Source organism: Mytilus edulis, chromosome 1 (assembly GCF_963676685.1).
Source record: "Mytilus edulis chromosome 1, xbMytEdul2.2, whole genome shotgun sequence".
In the NCBI taxonomy this organism is placed as follows: Eukaryota; Metazoa; Mollusca; class Bivalvia; order Mytilida; family Mytilidae; genus Mytilus; species Mytilus edulis.
The window spans coordinates 72236616-72253247 of NC_092344.1; the positions used below are offsets into that span (position 1 = coordinate 72236616).

The 16632-nt window shown below is 32.4% G+C and overlaps 2 protein-coding genes across 51 annotated transcripts in view; one reads left to right on the forward strand and one right to left on the reverse strand.

Annotated features, from left to right (window-relative positions):
• Nucleotides 1-1241: 1241 nt before the first annotated feature.
• Nucleotides 1242-9693, reverse strand: LOC139489555 (ubiquitin-like-conjugating enzyme ATG10). Its single transcript, XM_071276109.1, has 6 exons — nucleotides 9515-9693; nucleotides 7928-7996; nucleotides 5494-5635; nucleotides 5136-5233; nucleotides 3112-3209; nucleotides 1242-2444 (listed from the first exon to the last, which is right to left on the reverse strand). The coding sequence occupies exons 1-6, from the start codon at nucleotides 9617-9619 to the stop codon at nucleotides 2348-2350; spliced, it is 609 nt and encodes a 202-aa protein (XP_071132210.1). The 5' UTR covers nucleotides 9620-9693; the 3' UTR covers nucleotides 1242-2347.
• LOC139489348 (single-stranded DNA-binding protein 3-like) overlaps nucleotides 9399-16632 on the forward strand; it is a 77686-nt gene continuing 70452 nt past the window's right edge. For 35 of the 50 annotated variants that reach the window (XM_071275660.1, XM_071275719.1, XM_071275704.1 and 32 more), the window contains exons 1-4: nucleotides 9411-9516; nucleotides 10796-10931; nucleotides 11345-11417; nucleotides 12300-12361. In XM_071275660.1, coding sequence (XP_071131761.1) covers nucleotides 10876-10931; nucleotides 11345-11417; nucleotides 12300-12361 — 191 coding nt within the window. In that variant the 5' untranslated portion in view covers nucleotides 9411-9516; nucleotides 10796-10875. Of the gene's footprint in view, nucleotides 9517-9749; nucleotides 9773-10795; nucleotides 10932-11344; nucleotides 11418-12299; nucleotides 12362-16632 lie in introns of those variants that run through there. The other 15 variants (XM_071275713.1, XM_071275822.1, XM_071276000.1 and 12 more) reach the window with 3 other exon arrangements.

The following is a 16632-nucleotide window of genomic DNA, read 5'->3' on the forward strand; positions in this document are numbered from 1 at the left end:
TTTGAATTGGAAAAAAACATATATAATATCTATAGAGCAGTGATGTTTAACCAGTTACATTGAAATCTAAGTTTTAAAACTGAAACTGTTCTTTATTTAATACTGTCAATCAATTTTGTCGTTAATGCATTTATAATTGCCTTTGTTGAACTATGCACACGGATATGAAATGAATTATTGTTATTTCATAAAATACTGCAAATAATACTTTTTAAAATTAAAATGTGAGTTCAAATTATAGCAACATCTAAATAAACCATCATAATTTTTGCAATATCAAAAACATTGCAAAAAAATCAGATTTTGACTTCAACACTTAGCATTGAGAACTACTGTAAGCATTACTTTTGATAATTTGCATCAGCATTTGATGTGATTTTTTGTGTACTCATTATTTTATTTACCATTGAGATAACCTACAATAACTGCCATCGATCATAAAACTGATATTAACACAAATATCACATGCAATTTGATTTTTCTAGGTCTGTTTGAGTTCATATTCTAGATTAATCAAAGTGCTTATAAGCACGAAAGGGTAAAATTGTGTTAATTTGTCAGTGGGAAGTAAAATTAAGTATTGCATTGTCAATAAAGCATTGGTTCTTGATTTTCCTTTTTTTGTCATCAAATTCTAAGTACATGTATATATTATATTCAGCTGTTGCCTGATCTCTGGTCAGGTTGTTGTCTCTTTGACATATTCCCCATTTCTATTTTCAATTTTAAAGATTGACAATTTATGTGTGCACTCAAGAAACAACTTTATGCTTGGTGAGATTATGTTAATTGATTACTTTGTTGTTTCCTGACTGTACACCATGTTTCCATGATGAAAACTGCATAAATTATGTGTTTTTCATTGAATAAAATGCAGTTACAACTAAATAACAGTGTCTGATGATAAAATAAAGGCTGACCGGCTTCGGTCCTTTAATGGACCTTCCTTCCGAGAATAAATGGTTTTATTGTGATTTTGGTCTTCTTATTTAGTTATTCGTCAATGGGCGACATGTTCAAGGTTATTTGTTACCCAGGATATTCTGTGTGCTACCAGCAGTTGTGTTAACAAGCAATAGATATAATTGGCAGTTGTTATAACTAGTGGTTGGGAGAACCAGCAGATGATTTATCTGGCGGATAAGTTTGTCCTGTGAAAGAATTTACCAGACGAAAGTTTTATATAATTGAATCAGAGTTACTAAAAGTGAGTGTGTATTAGTTACAACCAAAAACATAGATAAAAATAAATATTTATTAATATCAAAATAACATAGCAAAATAAACCAAAGTTTACAAGTACACAGGTGTGGAGCAATGTTGTTGCTTGCTTATATATCTGCAAACCAAGATGGCTGCCTTAATATGGCCCATGGTGTCCTCCTTTCTTTTTTGTAATAAATGGTTCAAATGGTGGTGTGTGTGCTTAGTTAATCTCCAATTTAGGTATCCAATAATCACCAAAGTTAATGATGATCTCCAGTGTACACGCACAATTGTTAAGATAAGATTCAATATTCTGTATGAATAAAATTGATATCTTCAATATCTATGATTTTCACCGCGCTAGCTTAGAGTTGAACATCAAGTCCAAAGTCCGACAAAGACTTGACACTGACGGGAGTAAGATTGATTTCAAATAGACAATGATTAAGATTTTAGTTGAAGTCAGGAATGCAAACTGTTGATTGTTTACATATTTTGTTTTATGATTGTGCAGACTGTTTTGGTACTGCAGTATTGGAGAGGTTCTGTAGACTGGCGTTTGACTCCTAGGTGGATCCATCTGTTGTGATTTAAAAGACTGTCAGATTTAGTTAATTTAAAATCACATTTTTCACAATCAATGGTTTCTTGGCTGTGCAAGTTTAAGTGTCGTTTTAGTCTGCTCTTGCTTTTTTTTTTAACTTGCCTGACAAATATCACAAAGAAAGGAGCTTTCTGACATACTGGACGGTAAACAGTTGGTTCTGATGTCTTTTTTTTTTTTTTTTTACATATCAGTGATGTTCAACTAGTCAAGATTTAAATGGATGTTTGCTTTTTCCAACATATTGTTGTTTACAGGATTTGTATGTAATCATTTAGATATTTTTTTTCCTTTTTGTTTCTTTTTTCTTATTGTTAAAAATGTTAGCGATGGTAGTATTTTTAGATAAGCGATTTTGATGTACTATATGCATTTATCTGGAATTGCAAACCATGTTGGACTTTCAGATTCTTAGAAACCCGAGGATACATAACACTTCTCCATGATGTGTTCACTTCTTATGTTTTGACACTGAATCACCAGGCTATCTGTTGTTCACTGTAGAATCTTATATCATATATCAACTGACTAAGGTTATTAATCTCCAGGTTTGACATGTCCATATCCATAGAGTGGGGATATCTTCACGCCAACTACAGGACCTACTGCACACAACCAACTCAGAAGGTAGTTTCTGAAATAAACACATTTTAATGATATTTTTTCATATGAATTTAGGATGAAAGAACATGCAAGATGAATAAAACTATAGTAATCAAATCATATGGACGTTTAAAATTTTCTAATGTATGTAGTTCATATTTTTTGCATTCTAATTCTAAATTAAATAAACATTATTTATTATGTTTCGTTATTTGGTTTGTCTTTAATTTACTATGAAACATCACTTACATTACTTTTTTTAAGGTATTTACTACAAACCACTGTATCAAATAATATAGTCAAAGCATAAGCTTAATTATTTATAATTCTGTGAAGATTGGATATAATAAATACTAATGTATACTATTGATCAAAACATAATTATATAAAGTTATCTCTCATACTTTTAAAATTGAAATGGAAAGAATCTACACAAGAAAGCTCACAAAAAGTCCAAATAGAGGTAAAAACAAATGCAACATACAAAATACATCAGAATTGTAGGAATATAATTGTGAGTAAGATAAATCATTATTTTTCTTTCTTCAAGAAGGACTTTCAAGAAGGTCTTGATTCAGAATTCAAACACAGATAATGTTTATATTTAAGAAATTATGACAACAAGAATTTTCTCATAATAAATTTCTGGTCAATTTGATGTCTAGTATATATATATGTGTTTGTTAAAACTGACATACCTGTGACCATCATCTTGTATTGCTGTTACTTGTGCCATCAAATCTTTAGTGTGACATGGATGCAGCATGAAAAATGGACGACCAAGTAAAGGATGTTCCTGAAAAAATTTGAATTTAACATATAAATATATGCTAAATCAAATCCTGAAAGTTATATGTCACTATTAATATATTTTGCATGAATAAAAGATGTTTGGTACTGACCTTAGTTTTTGTCGAGCCTGCAACTTTTGTTGCAGAAAGCTCGACATAGGGATAGTGATCCGGCGGCGGCGGTGGTGTTAGCTAACTTCTTAAAAGCTTTATATTTTAGAAGGTGGAAGACCTGGATGCTTCATACTTTGTATATAGATGCCTCATGTTACGAAGTTTCCGTCACTCACATGTCCAATGTCCTTGACCTCATTTTCATGGTTCAGTGACTACTTGAAAAAAAAGTTCAGATTTTTTGTAATGTTGAATTCTCTCTTATTTTAAGTAATAGGATAACTATATTTGATATGTGCGTACCTTGAAAGGTCCTCATGTCTGTCAGACAGTTTTCAATTGACCTCGACCTCATTTCATGGATCAGTGAACAAGGTTAAGTTTTGGTGGTCAAGTCCATATCTCAGATACTATAAGCAATAGGGCTAGTATATTCGGTGTATGGAAGGACTGTAAGGGGTACATGTCCAACTGGCAGGTGTCATCTGACCTTGACCTCGTTTTCATGGATCAGTGGTTATAGTTAAATTTTTGTGTTTTGGTCTGTTTTTCTCATACTATATGCAATAGGTCTACTATATTTGTTGTATGGAATGATTGTAAGATGTACATGTCTAGCGGGCAGATGTCATGTGACCTTGACCTCATTTTCATGGTTCAGTGGTCAAAGTTAAGTTTTTGAGATTTGGTCTTTTTATCTAATACTATATGCCATAGGTCAACTATATTTGGTGTATGGAAATATTTTATGATCTTTATGTCAGTTGCGCAGGTTTTATTTGACCTTGACCTCATTTTCACGGTTCATTGCACAGTGTTAAGTTTTTGTGTTTTGGTCTATTTTCTTAAAATTAAAGTAATAGGTCAACTATATAGGTTGTATAGAAGAATTGTTAGCTGTACATGTCTGCCTGGCATGGTTCTTCTGACCTTGACCTCATTTTCAAGGTCTTTGTTTAGTTATCTTGGTTAATGTTAAGTGTATGTGACAGTTGTATTAAAGCTTAGCTTTATACTTAGGACTATCAACATAATATCAATAATTAGTATAGAAGGCGAGACATTTCAGCGTGTGCACTCTTGTTTTATATACATATAATATCGTACACATTGCTTTTACAACAAAAACAAAACAATGCTGCTTTTGCATACAATTTTGTTTTTGTTTGTAATATTGGGTTGCTTCCTTATTTACATCTCCTTTTATACATATATAAATAAATTTGGTGTTTTTACTGACTTCTGATTGGTTAAAATTATTAGTTTTGTTTTCAATCTTGTCAATTTTGATGGCGACACACCCACTCTGACGTTGTTTATTCATACGCCAACATGTGTGTACATTGTAATTGTTAATATAAATAACATAAAAAATTCTTTGAGTCTTATTTTTGATAGAAATTTATTTATAATGACACATGAATGAATGGCAATAATTCATTTTGATTTTATTGAACCATAAATCTAATTTTTGACTCTTCACATTTAACATAATCCGCGAGGAGAGTATTCAATGTGAAGAATCAAAAATTAATTTTATAGTTCAATATATTCAAAATAGATAATAGCCATTCATTAAATAAAGTTAGAGTTATCACTTCTGGTAAGTCTAGAAATTTATTCACACCCCTTATTTGAAGAAGACCAGTGATTTACTTGATGCATTGTTCTTTTTTCTGTACAGAGGGGAAGTATTTAAAGTTTTGACTTTCTGTAAAGGTTTGGTTTCTACAAACATAAATGTAAATCAGTTACCACATTAGAGTATTCGTAAATATGCAATTCTGACATATAAAATTATCAGCATGTATTATTACCTGTTGTGTTATAAAACTCCAGCGCTCTTCTAACAATCTGTCTCGGAAGCATTCTGGGATATCAGACCAAACTTCAGCAAGACTCAATAATTTTCCATCTGCAAAACCAAAATTTATTTTAAAATATTTCAGTATTGTTTATGGCTAGTATATGTTGTATAGGTGTCCTGCTCAGTTATCAAAACATTTTCATGTATTTCTATGATGTAAGAAGAGTCTTGTTTTATATTTGTAATTAAAAGTTAAAATTCTAGAATAAATATGTAATTTCTAGTTTTGTGTCATAACATATACAACTGTCAAGGCGCAATCTTAACTAGAAAATGGAACAACAAAAATTATCAGTTTTTAACCTTACTCTGGTGATACACATTAAAATATAAAACAGGAACATTATAACTGTGGCTGTAAACAACATGGTATTCATATGTCAGACATTCTGTAGAACTCAATTCTAGTTGACAACCATCTTCCTCATCTATTGAAGTCAAATCTTCAATCTGTAAATAAGTAAATATAAATTTTTGGTGATACATTTTAATTTTATACAATAAGTCCTTATGTTTCAAGAAAATCTTTAAAAAGTTGTATCATAGTAGATCTATATCTATTAAACACAGTTACAGCAAACTTATAAATAATAAGATATAAACTTTCCATGCTTTTCTAAATTTCAAAATACTAATGGGAGATAACTCTAGTTTGCATCTGTGCAATTTATAAATCTACACGCTTTTGTTATAAAACAAACACCACAAAAAGAAAAAAAAGTATTGCATTATTCTTTTTATTAAAATATTTCCGGAAGTTAGAATAACAAAGAATAAAGATATTTTTTGTTTCAGAAACTGCTCCACTAAAATTAATGTTTCCTTGTTTCTTAAAACCCAAGTTATAAGATTCTAGTTTCATGATGACTTTCATCTGATCTATTAGAACAGAACTTTGACATTCAAAATACCTGTAATATCAAAATCATATAAAACAATGCCAACAAAACCATAAAATATGATTTTTGGATCTTCTTACAAACTCCAAAGTTACATCATATATGTACCATAAAATGATGTGGAAGTGTACAATCCCTGGATTGAAACAATAAGAAATCTCATAAAGATTAAAATTCTGCAGAGAAAGTATAAATCTAAACTAGAGGCTCTAAAGAGCCTGTGTCTCTCACCTTGGTCTATGTGCATATTAAACAAAGGACACAAATGGATTCATGACAAAATTGTATTTTGGTGATGGTGATGTGTATGAAGTTCTTTCTTTACTGAACGATTTTGCTTCTTACAATTATATCTATAATGAACTTTGCCCATTAGTAACAGAGAACTATATTTGGTAAAAATTTACATAAATTTACCAAATTAATGAAAATTGTTAAAAATTGACTATAAAGGGCAATAACTCCTTAAGGGGTCAACTGACCATTTTGGTCATGTTGACTTATTTGTAGATCTTACTTTGCTGAACATTATTGCTGTTTACAATTTATCTCTATCTATAATAATATTCAAGATAATAACCAAAAACAGCAAAATTTCCTCAAAATTACCAACTCAGGGGCAGCAACCCAACAACCGATTGACCGATTCATCTGAAAATTTCAGGGCAGATAGATCTTGACCTGATAAACATTTTTATTCCATGTCAGATTTCCTCAAAATGCTTTGGTTTTTGAGTTATAAGCCAAAAACTGCATTTTACCCCTATGTTCTATTTTTAGCGGTGGCGGCCATCTTGGTTGGTTGACCAGGTCATGCCACACATTTTTTAAACTAGATACCCCAAAGATGATTGTGGCCAAGTTTGGATTAATTTGGCCCAGTAGTTTCAGAGGAGAAGATTTTTGTAAAAGATTACTTTAATTTACGAAAAATGGTTAAAAATTGACTATAAAGGGCAATAACTCCTAAACGGGTCAACTGACCATTTTGGTCATGTTGACTTATTTGTAGATCTTACTTTGCTGAACATTATTGCTGTTTACAGTTTACCTCTATCTATAATAATATTCAAGATAATAACCAAAAACAGCAAAATTTCCTCAAAATTACCAATTCAGGGGCAGCAACCCAACAACCGATTGACCGATTCATCTGAAAATTTCAGGGCAGATAGATCTTGACCTGATAAACATTTTTACCCCATGTCAGATTTGCTCTAAATGCTTTGGTTTTTGAGTTATAAGCCAAAAACTGCATTTTACCCCTATGTTCTATTTTTAGCCGTGGCGGCCATCTTGGTTGGTTGACTGGGTCACGCCACACATTTTTTAAACTAGATACCCCAATGATGATTGTGGCCAAGTTTGGTTTGATTTGGCCCAGTAGTTTCAGAGGAGAAGATTTTTGTAAAAGTTAACGACGACGGACGACGACGGACGACGGACGCAAAGTGATGGGAATAGCTCACTTGGCCCTTCGGGCCAGGTGAGCTAAAAAAGCAATCTTGAATTCTCTTGAAAGAAAGATTTTCTTTTCTTTTTTAGAATTAAAGTCCCATAACTCTGAATCAAAACAATGCAAAATTTTACAAATTGAAAAAGAGCTTCATTTCCACACTCCCAGTATTTCTTGTAAATTATAAAAATTCTTCAAAGCAAGTTTGAGTAATTGTACAACACAGAGTTGTGATAGACGGATACACAGAGGCTGAGAGCTAATTATTACTAATGAACAACCTATGAAATCTGGAGGACTCTAATAGCACCTGATACCTATTTCCACCTACATTGCAGCCACACATATTTAATGGTTCTGTTTGATGGTATGGATGGAATTAATAACCTGCTTTTCCTCAATGTGTTGTCTTGACACTTGTTTCACTTCTTTCTTGGACAGATAGTACTGTTTGTCCTGAAAAAAAGAACACCAAATTATATACAATTTTATCATATTTGCAATCAAAAAGTCATAAATAATGTACCTGGCCAATAAAATTGGAATTAAACAAAAAAGGCACAATATTTTCATTTATCTACTAAAATGAAAATAAAAGAAATAGATTTTTTTTTACACAGACTTGGCAAAGACAAAACATAGGAAAATGGAAAAAGCATTTAATTTGCTTTTCCGCATCTTGATGAAACAGGGAGACCTTTAAAATGCATGATCACTCTACAACAAAGGTTCAAAATTATGACCATAAGTCAACCAATATGGTTTATGTTGGGGACTTTGTTTTACTTATGACCCCTTTGAGAAGTGCAAAGAAAATCTTATCTACATAATATTTGAGCATTATTTGATTTTATGAAATCAGGAGATGTGCATCAATGAGACAGCAAGCCAGAGACATGCACAAAAACAAAATGACATCTTGAGGTCAAGAAGTATGATAAGATCATCAAAACTAGAGGCTCCAAAGACGACAACAGACGATGGGCACATAGTGATGAGCCCACTTGGCCCCTGGATCTGCAACATGCACTTTAATTCTTTATAATTTGTGTTCCAATGTGATTCAACAGGTCAGGTTGGAAAAACAAATTTTAATTTTAGAATATATTATTTCAAATTCTAAGTTAACAAGGTTAAAAGCATAAAAAACTACATAAATAAGGCAGTTAGTTTTCTTGTTTGAATTGTTTTACATTGTCATTTCAGAGCCTTTTAAAGCTGACTATGCGGTATGGGCTTTGCCCAGTGTTGAAGGCTGTACGGTGACCTATAGTTCTCAATTTCTGTGTCATTTTGGTCTCTTGTGGAGAGTCGTCTCATTGGCAATCATACCACATTTTTTATATTGAAAAAAAATATTCATGGCCTATAACCATAAGCTGCTAGTTTGTAGTATTAATACTTTTTTATTTGTGTATTATTTGAAAATTAAAGTCAATACAAGTTAAAAAAAAAAATCAAATATCCTTTTTAAAAAAAAATCTTTGTTTATTCCTCATATCACATGTATTTAGTAATTATATCAAATTTGAAGGTCTGAACCCACAGGCACTTGTTTCTATCCATACGAAGGTCGACTATCCATATAAATATTTATATGGATAGTTGACCTTCGTATGGATAGAAACAACCATATAAATATTTATATGGATAGTTGACCTTCGTATGGATAGAAACAAGTGCCTGTGTCTGAACCACATGAAAAGGCCTAATAAAAATCACTTTTATATATAAGAATCTGCTGAAAAGGTTTCATTTAAGGTTGTTATTACTTGATGTGTTTGCAAAACCCTCTTTCAATTTTTCACTGAGGAAACCCCTTAACAGAATAATTCATTTCTGAGAACACTCGTACGTTAAATGTAGAGTGTTACGAATATAACGGAAGTTTGGAGATAGACTTGGAGTAGCAGCCACCAAAAATAGGACAAAGAGTTTCCAGGTTTAGGTGTATTGACACTTTATTATTCTTACAGGTATTTCTTTCATTTTCCACGAATCCTTTGTCTTTTCAGCCAAAACAAGGAAATCATGTGCTAACTTAACAAATTCATCACCAGAGATTGAACCTGCCGCCATCACATAAATCTGGTCTTTTTACGTGGGAGTAAAATCCAAGCGTAGAACACAAAAAAATACAGGTCGATCGATGTAGTGTGTGTGTATTTACCGAGAGGCCGAATGTGAATAACACGTTGATTTTATTGTTTGTTAATGTAGACTTTCAGCTAGGTAACTTAATTGGATGATTCTTCACTGTTTTCAATACTGATAAATGTGCAATTGCTTTAAGACAGAAATACGTCTTGGTTATATATAAAATTATTTTATTTGGGTACCCCTAGGAAACCTCAGGACTTCTGTGGAGTTTCTAGATCCCCATATCTATTGAGTTAACTTGCTGCAAATAGGTCAACACTATATCACATTATTATTTAAAATTTTTGTATACATATTATTGACCACGTATATAACATTTTTTGTTTACTTTGGAAAAAAATAATAATTTAGGAAAAACTTTATTAATAAAAGGTTACTAGCGTCAATAGAATTTTTCGAATTTGTATTTTGGGCAAAAATTATTATAAAAATTCAACAGGAATTAAATAATAAATTCATAAAGTTTTGTTCGATTTTTAATAGAGTTGAATGATTCTTATATTCGCTGAAGAAAAGTTTAATTTTATGTTTTAATATAACATCATTGTTAAGGTTTAAAAGATATTTTAATAGAAACTTTTGGTGAAAATGCCAAGTTATGAACTGCAACAGCCTGCTGTGGGACCTTTGTTGTATTTATGAGATGACCATTTCAAAATTTTGATTAAAAAAAAAATGTTTTGTAGAAAATGATACAAAATTATCTCAAAGATCTTTTGAAGTCCGAAACTGCTATTGTATTAATTTACTTTCTATGTTTGTAAAAATTTTGAGGGGGGAACTGAAAAAAAGCTAAAATAGTCATTATTTTGAAAATTAAATAAAATATTATACAATAAAGGAATTTTAACTAATGTATATTTACACACAATGTTAGTTAATATTAAGCGATGTCGATTAGATTAACAATACGTAAACATTCATTGACGCATTATTTTTTTCTCGCCGCTAACTTGTACAAAAATATACGTCTTTTGTATTTGGCTTTGTGCCAACTACTCTTTGTCGCTGTAACACACTAGTTCTAGTTGATCAGTTTCTAGATCCTCTCATTCTCTAAAAATAACTGACTAATCAACTGTCTTCTTTGGACAGCACAACTTGATGTTACCACAGCTACGGGGTCAGTGTCGTCCTTGATGGTTTGACAGGTGCGTGACAGTTCAGCTCCCAGCATGTACGCCAAGGGGAAAGGATCAACGGTACCATCAGACGCTCAAGCAAGAGAAAAGTAAGTTTTTATAAATACATAACATATATAAGAAGGGAAGCATTCATTTTCGTTCCAAATAAGATTTTTATTAGGGCGCAATTTCGATTTGAATCCGTGAAGCGGAGCGTTTTCCACCTGTACTGGGGGATGCCCCATTCACTGTGTATTATACATGGCTCTTCCGGTTATTAAACTTTCAACAATACAAATACATGTTTCATGATTTAAACAAATATCAATGTTTCTTAACTGACAAAGACTCCATATAACTGATAGTGATGATGGCACATGAATAAATGTGTAAATTTAAGATGCACACAACACGTAAACAATGAATTCAAGACAACTTCCTGTGTCCAATAAACATATGAATGAAACTGATTCTGAATGTCTGCCCAATTTGTAAATAATAAAATATTATTTTCTTTCAGATTAGCACTATATGTATATGAATATTTGTTACACGTTGGAGCACAGAAAAGTGCACAGACGTTTTTATCAGAGGTATGAATATATTCAATATATAAACCAACAAAATATCATTAACCTATAATTTACATCAATTAACACTTCTTCAATTAAGACTGCATACAAGTTGGGTTTTCATTGCCATTGCTGCAACTTTGTTCTGTTATTCTTTCTTGACAAGAGGGTATTGTAACAGCCTTTTAAAGAATAAGTAGATAATCATGGCAGAAAAAATTACCCTCTTACTATATTAGAAGCTCAGATACAAGATTCATGACATGGTTTGGGAGCACATACATACTGCTATTGTGGGTACAGACCATGATTACATTTATGTGATAATTCTATTAATATTCTCATTTTGTAATATTTTTTTATGAGAAAAACATTTTCAAGTAGTTGGTGCTTCAGCAATTTCAATGTCCTATATAAATGCTGCATTAAAAAGAAATCACAAAACAACTTAACAGACGATTGTTCACTCCACAAAGTACATAAATGTATATAGTGTACATTTACAATATATATATCAGATATTGTTTAGAATATATTGTTTTCTAAGTTTCTCATCACTTTTAATATTACACCAGCAGTGAATATGTGAACCTTCTGTTACACATTGTGAGGTGTAGACAATAAAGTTATAGAGTTCAATATTGATTGATTTTTGTCAACTTGGAGTGTTATCATACCTCAACAATTTATGTTCAGAGAAATGTCGAAATGCTGTCAGGTCGCACTCTAGATTACACTCATGGATAATAGTTAAAAGATACACCTAAAAGCAAGGTGCTTGGATTAATGTTTGTAAATCTTAAATTAATCAACTCTTCAATGAGGAAAAACAATAAGACAATCATGAATATTATAATCAACAAATGAAAACTGATATTACAATTATTTAAATGATAATTTCAGATACGATGGGAAAAGAACATAACATTAGGAGAACCACCTGGGTTTCTACATTCCTGGTGGTGGTAAGTACATTTATTGTCCTCCTTTTGCCTACATCACCCTGCTCTGTCGCCAGTACACTTGTATCAAGGCTATTAGACATGAGCATAGTGACATAACAATGCCTGAGAAGTTATCGGTGCCTTCACAATGTGTGAAGAGACTTTATTAATCATGTTTGCTTTTGTTTACTAGGGTAAATTAAAACTGTTAAAAGGAGGGAGAAAAGACTAGTATAGAATGATAAACAGATTATAGGGTTTTTTACATGTACATGTACATCTAGATATATGTATTTAGAAATCAGCCACTCGACAGATTGTGAAGCTTTTTCGCTAGCTGTCTGGTCACACTCGCCAAAAAAGGTTTACAATACATTGTTGCTCAAAGCTAATATTCCAAGATAGCAATGTGTACAGAGCTCGATAATCTATACACACACTAATGACTTTATATAACTGTGAATAAAGTATGTTGAATAGTGGTAACTGAACATTTACTGAGTGCAATGTCCAACCATCTACACTAGTTTCCATTGTGAGACAACAGTAGAAATACTAAAAACATTTTGTTTTCTATCACACTTGACATGGACATTGATGCCGGGATTCTTGGAACTTGCTTGTGGCCTTGGTGGCCAAGTGGTCTAAGTAGTTCTACTATTGTTATCACTAGCCAATCAACACTAAGGTGTTACTACCATAATCACTATCAATTCAATACTGAAGTTATGAGTTCGAACCCTGCTCTTGTAGGTGCACTTGACTCCAATCTTAATTAACTAGGATTGTCAGTTTTCCTGTAGAAGGTCGTGGTGTGGTTTACTCCGGCTTTTTCCACTTATACAAACTGATCTGCACGAAATAGCCTTAAAGTGGTGTTAAAACACCGACTTTTTCCACCTATACAAACTGATCTGCACGAAATAGCCTAAAAGTGGCGTTAAAACACCGGCTTTTTCCACCTATACAAACTGATATGCACGAAATAGCCTAAAAGTGGCGTTAAAACACCATCAATCAATCAATCTTAGAACTTGCTTACTATACCATTCTTGGATTCAAACTACTCATCAACCACCCAAATGGCCAATTAATTATTACAACAACAAATGAAAAACAAATATGATAGACAGAAATCAATGACAACCACTGAAATAAAGGCTCCTGACTTGGGAACAAGCACATACAGGATGTGTCAAGATTATCATGTGTGCAAGCTCTCATCGACCGTCTGGAGTCCCCTAATATGGAAGTCTGGGATAGTTGAGAAATAACAATACTAGAACAAACTAAAATACAGTTGGAAAGGTTTGGGCTCATCAGATCTGCATACAGCACACACATGTTCTTTATAGTCTGATTTCATGTAACTATATACATGTATACATATATGTAGGAATTAAAAAAGAAATCCTTCTTACATGTACACTGTATCTTATGAGGACCTGAATAGTCAGTGGAGTTGTGTTGAATCCACAGATTTGGAATATCAGGAGTATTTAAAAAAATTGATGCAGAAAATAGACCTGCATTATGGTCTGAGTATTCATCAGTAATAACATTCCATCATTACCAGCACCTTAAAATATTTCTTTTTTACCTGCCAAAATTGACTGAGTCCTGTCGAACAGTCCCTTTTGTGTTGATTGCAACATTGATGAATTCTTCATTGAAGTAGTTTGTCTTACCATGTGCAACACATCACATGGAGCAGGACAAGGTTTTCTTTGTGTATCATTGTTTATATTTGGTCGGTTGTGTGAGTGGCATACAAGGGTGCATGGGTACTTTGAGATTGGTTGATGGTTGCATGCAGATGGTTGTTAGATATTTCATGCAGGAAGGTCTGGACCCAAAAGAAATATTACATGCAGCAGGATATGGGTGGGGTTTACAGAATAGAGAATAATGGGCCAATACCAGGTTGCATTGTAGCCACTAGTCCAATGCCTTTGCCTATACGATATTGATTCTGACTAGTGAAAATTTTAAAAATTTTATATACATGTACATGTAGTCATATACATGTAGAAACACATTTTGATATTTAGTTTCTGGACAAGCCAATGTATAAGTTTCTGGCGCAGACTGTAACACTACTGAATAATGGGTTCTAAAATAACTTGAAAATTCAAGATTACAACACCGAAGGACCCATTTAGAACACCAGGCATACTGAGGATGATAACATGTTAATGAGATATGAATAAAGGAATGTTCCCTGTTTCATGCTAAAGTTCATATTAAGTCAGATTTTAAATGAGTAAGCTCACAAGGTTTGCATGAAGATAAACTACTTCCCTCGCACACATTTTTCTGATCATGAAGACATGAATTGATCAGTCTTTGGTCTTCCTTCTAAAAGCTGAGTACATGCATGGGAATGAAATAACAGCTGTCAATCTAAAGTCTTTCCATTATGCCTGACTCAGCTACAAGATGAACCCACAACCTCTTGTACATGAGTCAATCAGTCTACCACAAGACCACGAAGTCTGTTTCTTCAGATTGAACTAATATTTGAATCCATTAATAATCTTGTGGTGGCCTCATGTGCTAGCATGAACATGGAGGACTAAGAAATGAATATATTAAATATTCAATTAAAAGATACATGTACATTGTTCTGTAGTTGAATTTTTCTGACCCATGTGCTTCAATGGCACCGTTTTCATTTTAAACATGCCATAGTAAATGGTAAAACAATGAGGGGTCTTTGGCTTTCATGCAGATCAAGGAAAACAAAAAAGATAACTGATTTATATGTCCTTCCACTAACTGTCAAACCTGGTCTAATGGGGACCTGCTTATTTGGTCTTGTATCAATGTAACATCCTCCTATTTCCTTTATAAGTGTTCATGTATAGCATGAAGGGCCAACACGAGCAGCCAGCACCATGATTTACATTTGCAAAATGGCAGAAAAGTTTTAAAACCAGTAGTTTTGAAAATTGCACAAGTAAAATGTCCACCTAAAATGTCAAAACAAACAACTTTGGAAGTTCTCTGGCTTTTCCAGGGTACTATGTCTTGCTACATAAACATTATCAGCCCATTAACACAAGTGACATCATAACAATTTGCATCAGATTTTTGTTTTTACGATATACAAAATATCAAATTGATGGCCAGCACCCTTCAAAAATCAAAGCAACAAATAAAAATTCATATTATAAATTTTAAGTTTTGTAGCAAGGTTTCTGTATTGTATATTAAAAAAAGCAGAAATATTCGAAACAATATTGCACCCAAAAAATAGGATACAATGAATTAACAAACCTATATATCACTGTTCCCCATGCTAAAAAGCAAGTAAGAAAAGGATATTATAAATCAAATATTTATCTTCAAAATTTTTTAGAGAGAGAGAGTGACAAAAATGAATTATGCTTTAAAAAAAAACATATTGCATCACGTCCAGATAGATTAATTAGAAAAGGATACTTAAATCAAAATCAATTTTTGTCTTCAATAAACTGGGGATGGAGAGATGTATATTTTGTATTCTGATCTAAAAGTACCTGGCTCTTAACAATGACAAGAAATTACAATAACTATGTCATAGAGTTATATATGTATAAATATACTGTTAATGTGATAATTTTCATGGCATTATGTTTCCACTGTTTTTCTTGTAATTCACAGCATTTTGACTTACTTCACAGGTCTTTACCATACATGTACGTCAGCTCTGAATTAAATATAGTCCTTTAGATATTAGTCCTATCATAAACTATATTTAACTCTATATAAAAAAACCTTTCCTTCAAGTTCATGATCATTACCCTATTATCAACTCCTCCTCGCCCAATTGAATTAAAAAAAGGTTGGGAGTAATGTGTTAAGCTCACTCCTATAGTTATATCGTACTAAGTGTTAATAGATATGTAGGACTCTAAAGTGTGAAGGGGACGCTAAAGTACGATGGTCACGCTAAAGTGCGATGGTCTACGCTAAAGTATGTGGTTCCATACGCTAAAGTGAGATGGTCCAGGAAAATATAGACGTAATGACGTTAACAGTTGTTTATACAAACTAAAAATGAACATACCGGAAAATTTATTAGGAATATTTGATTAACAATTTTTACACCATATGTCCATGACTTACGAGCAATTGATTGAATTTAACCGTTTTTTGTCGGCTGAATCACAATATTTTTTCGAGTGCTGGAAAAAGGACTTGTGTCCTACAGTCGACCATTTTACTATATAAATACAAAACCGTATACACATACTTATCCTGCTTCTATTTAATGCGAACGGATACATTCGAATCATTGTTTATGTGGC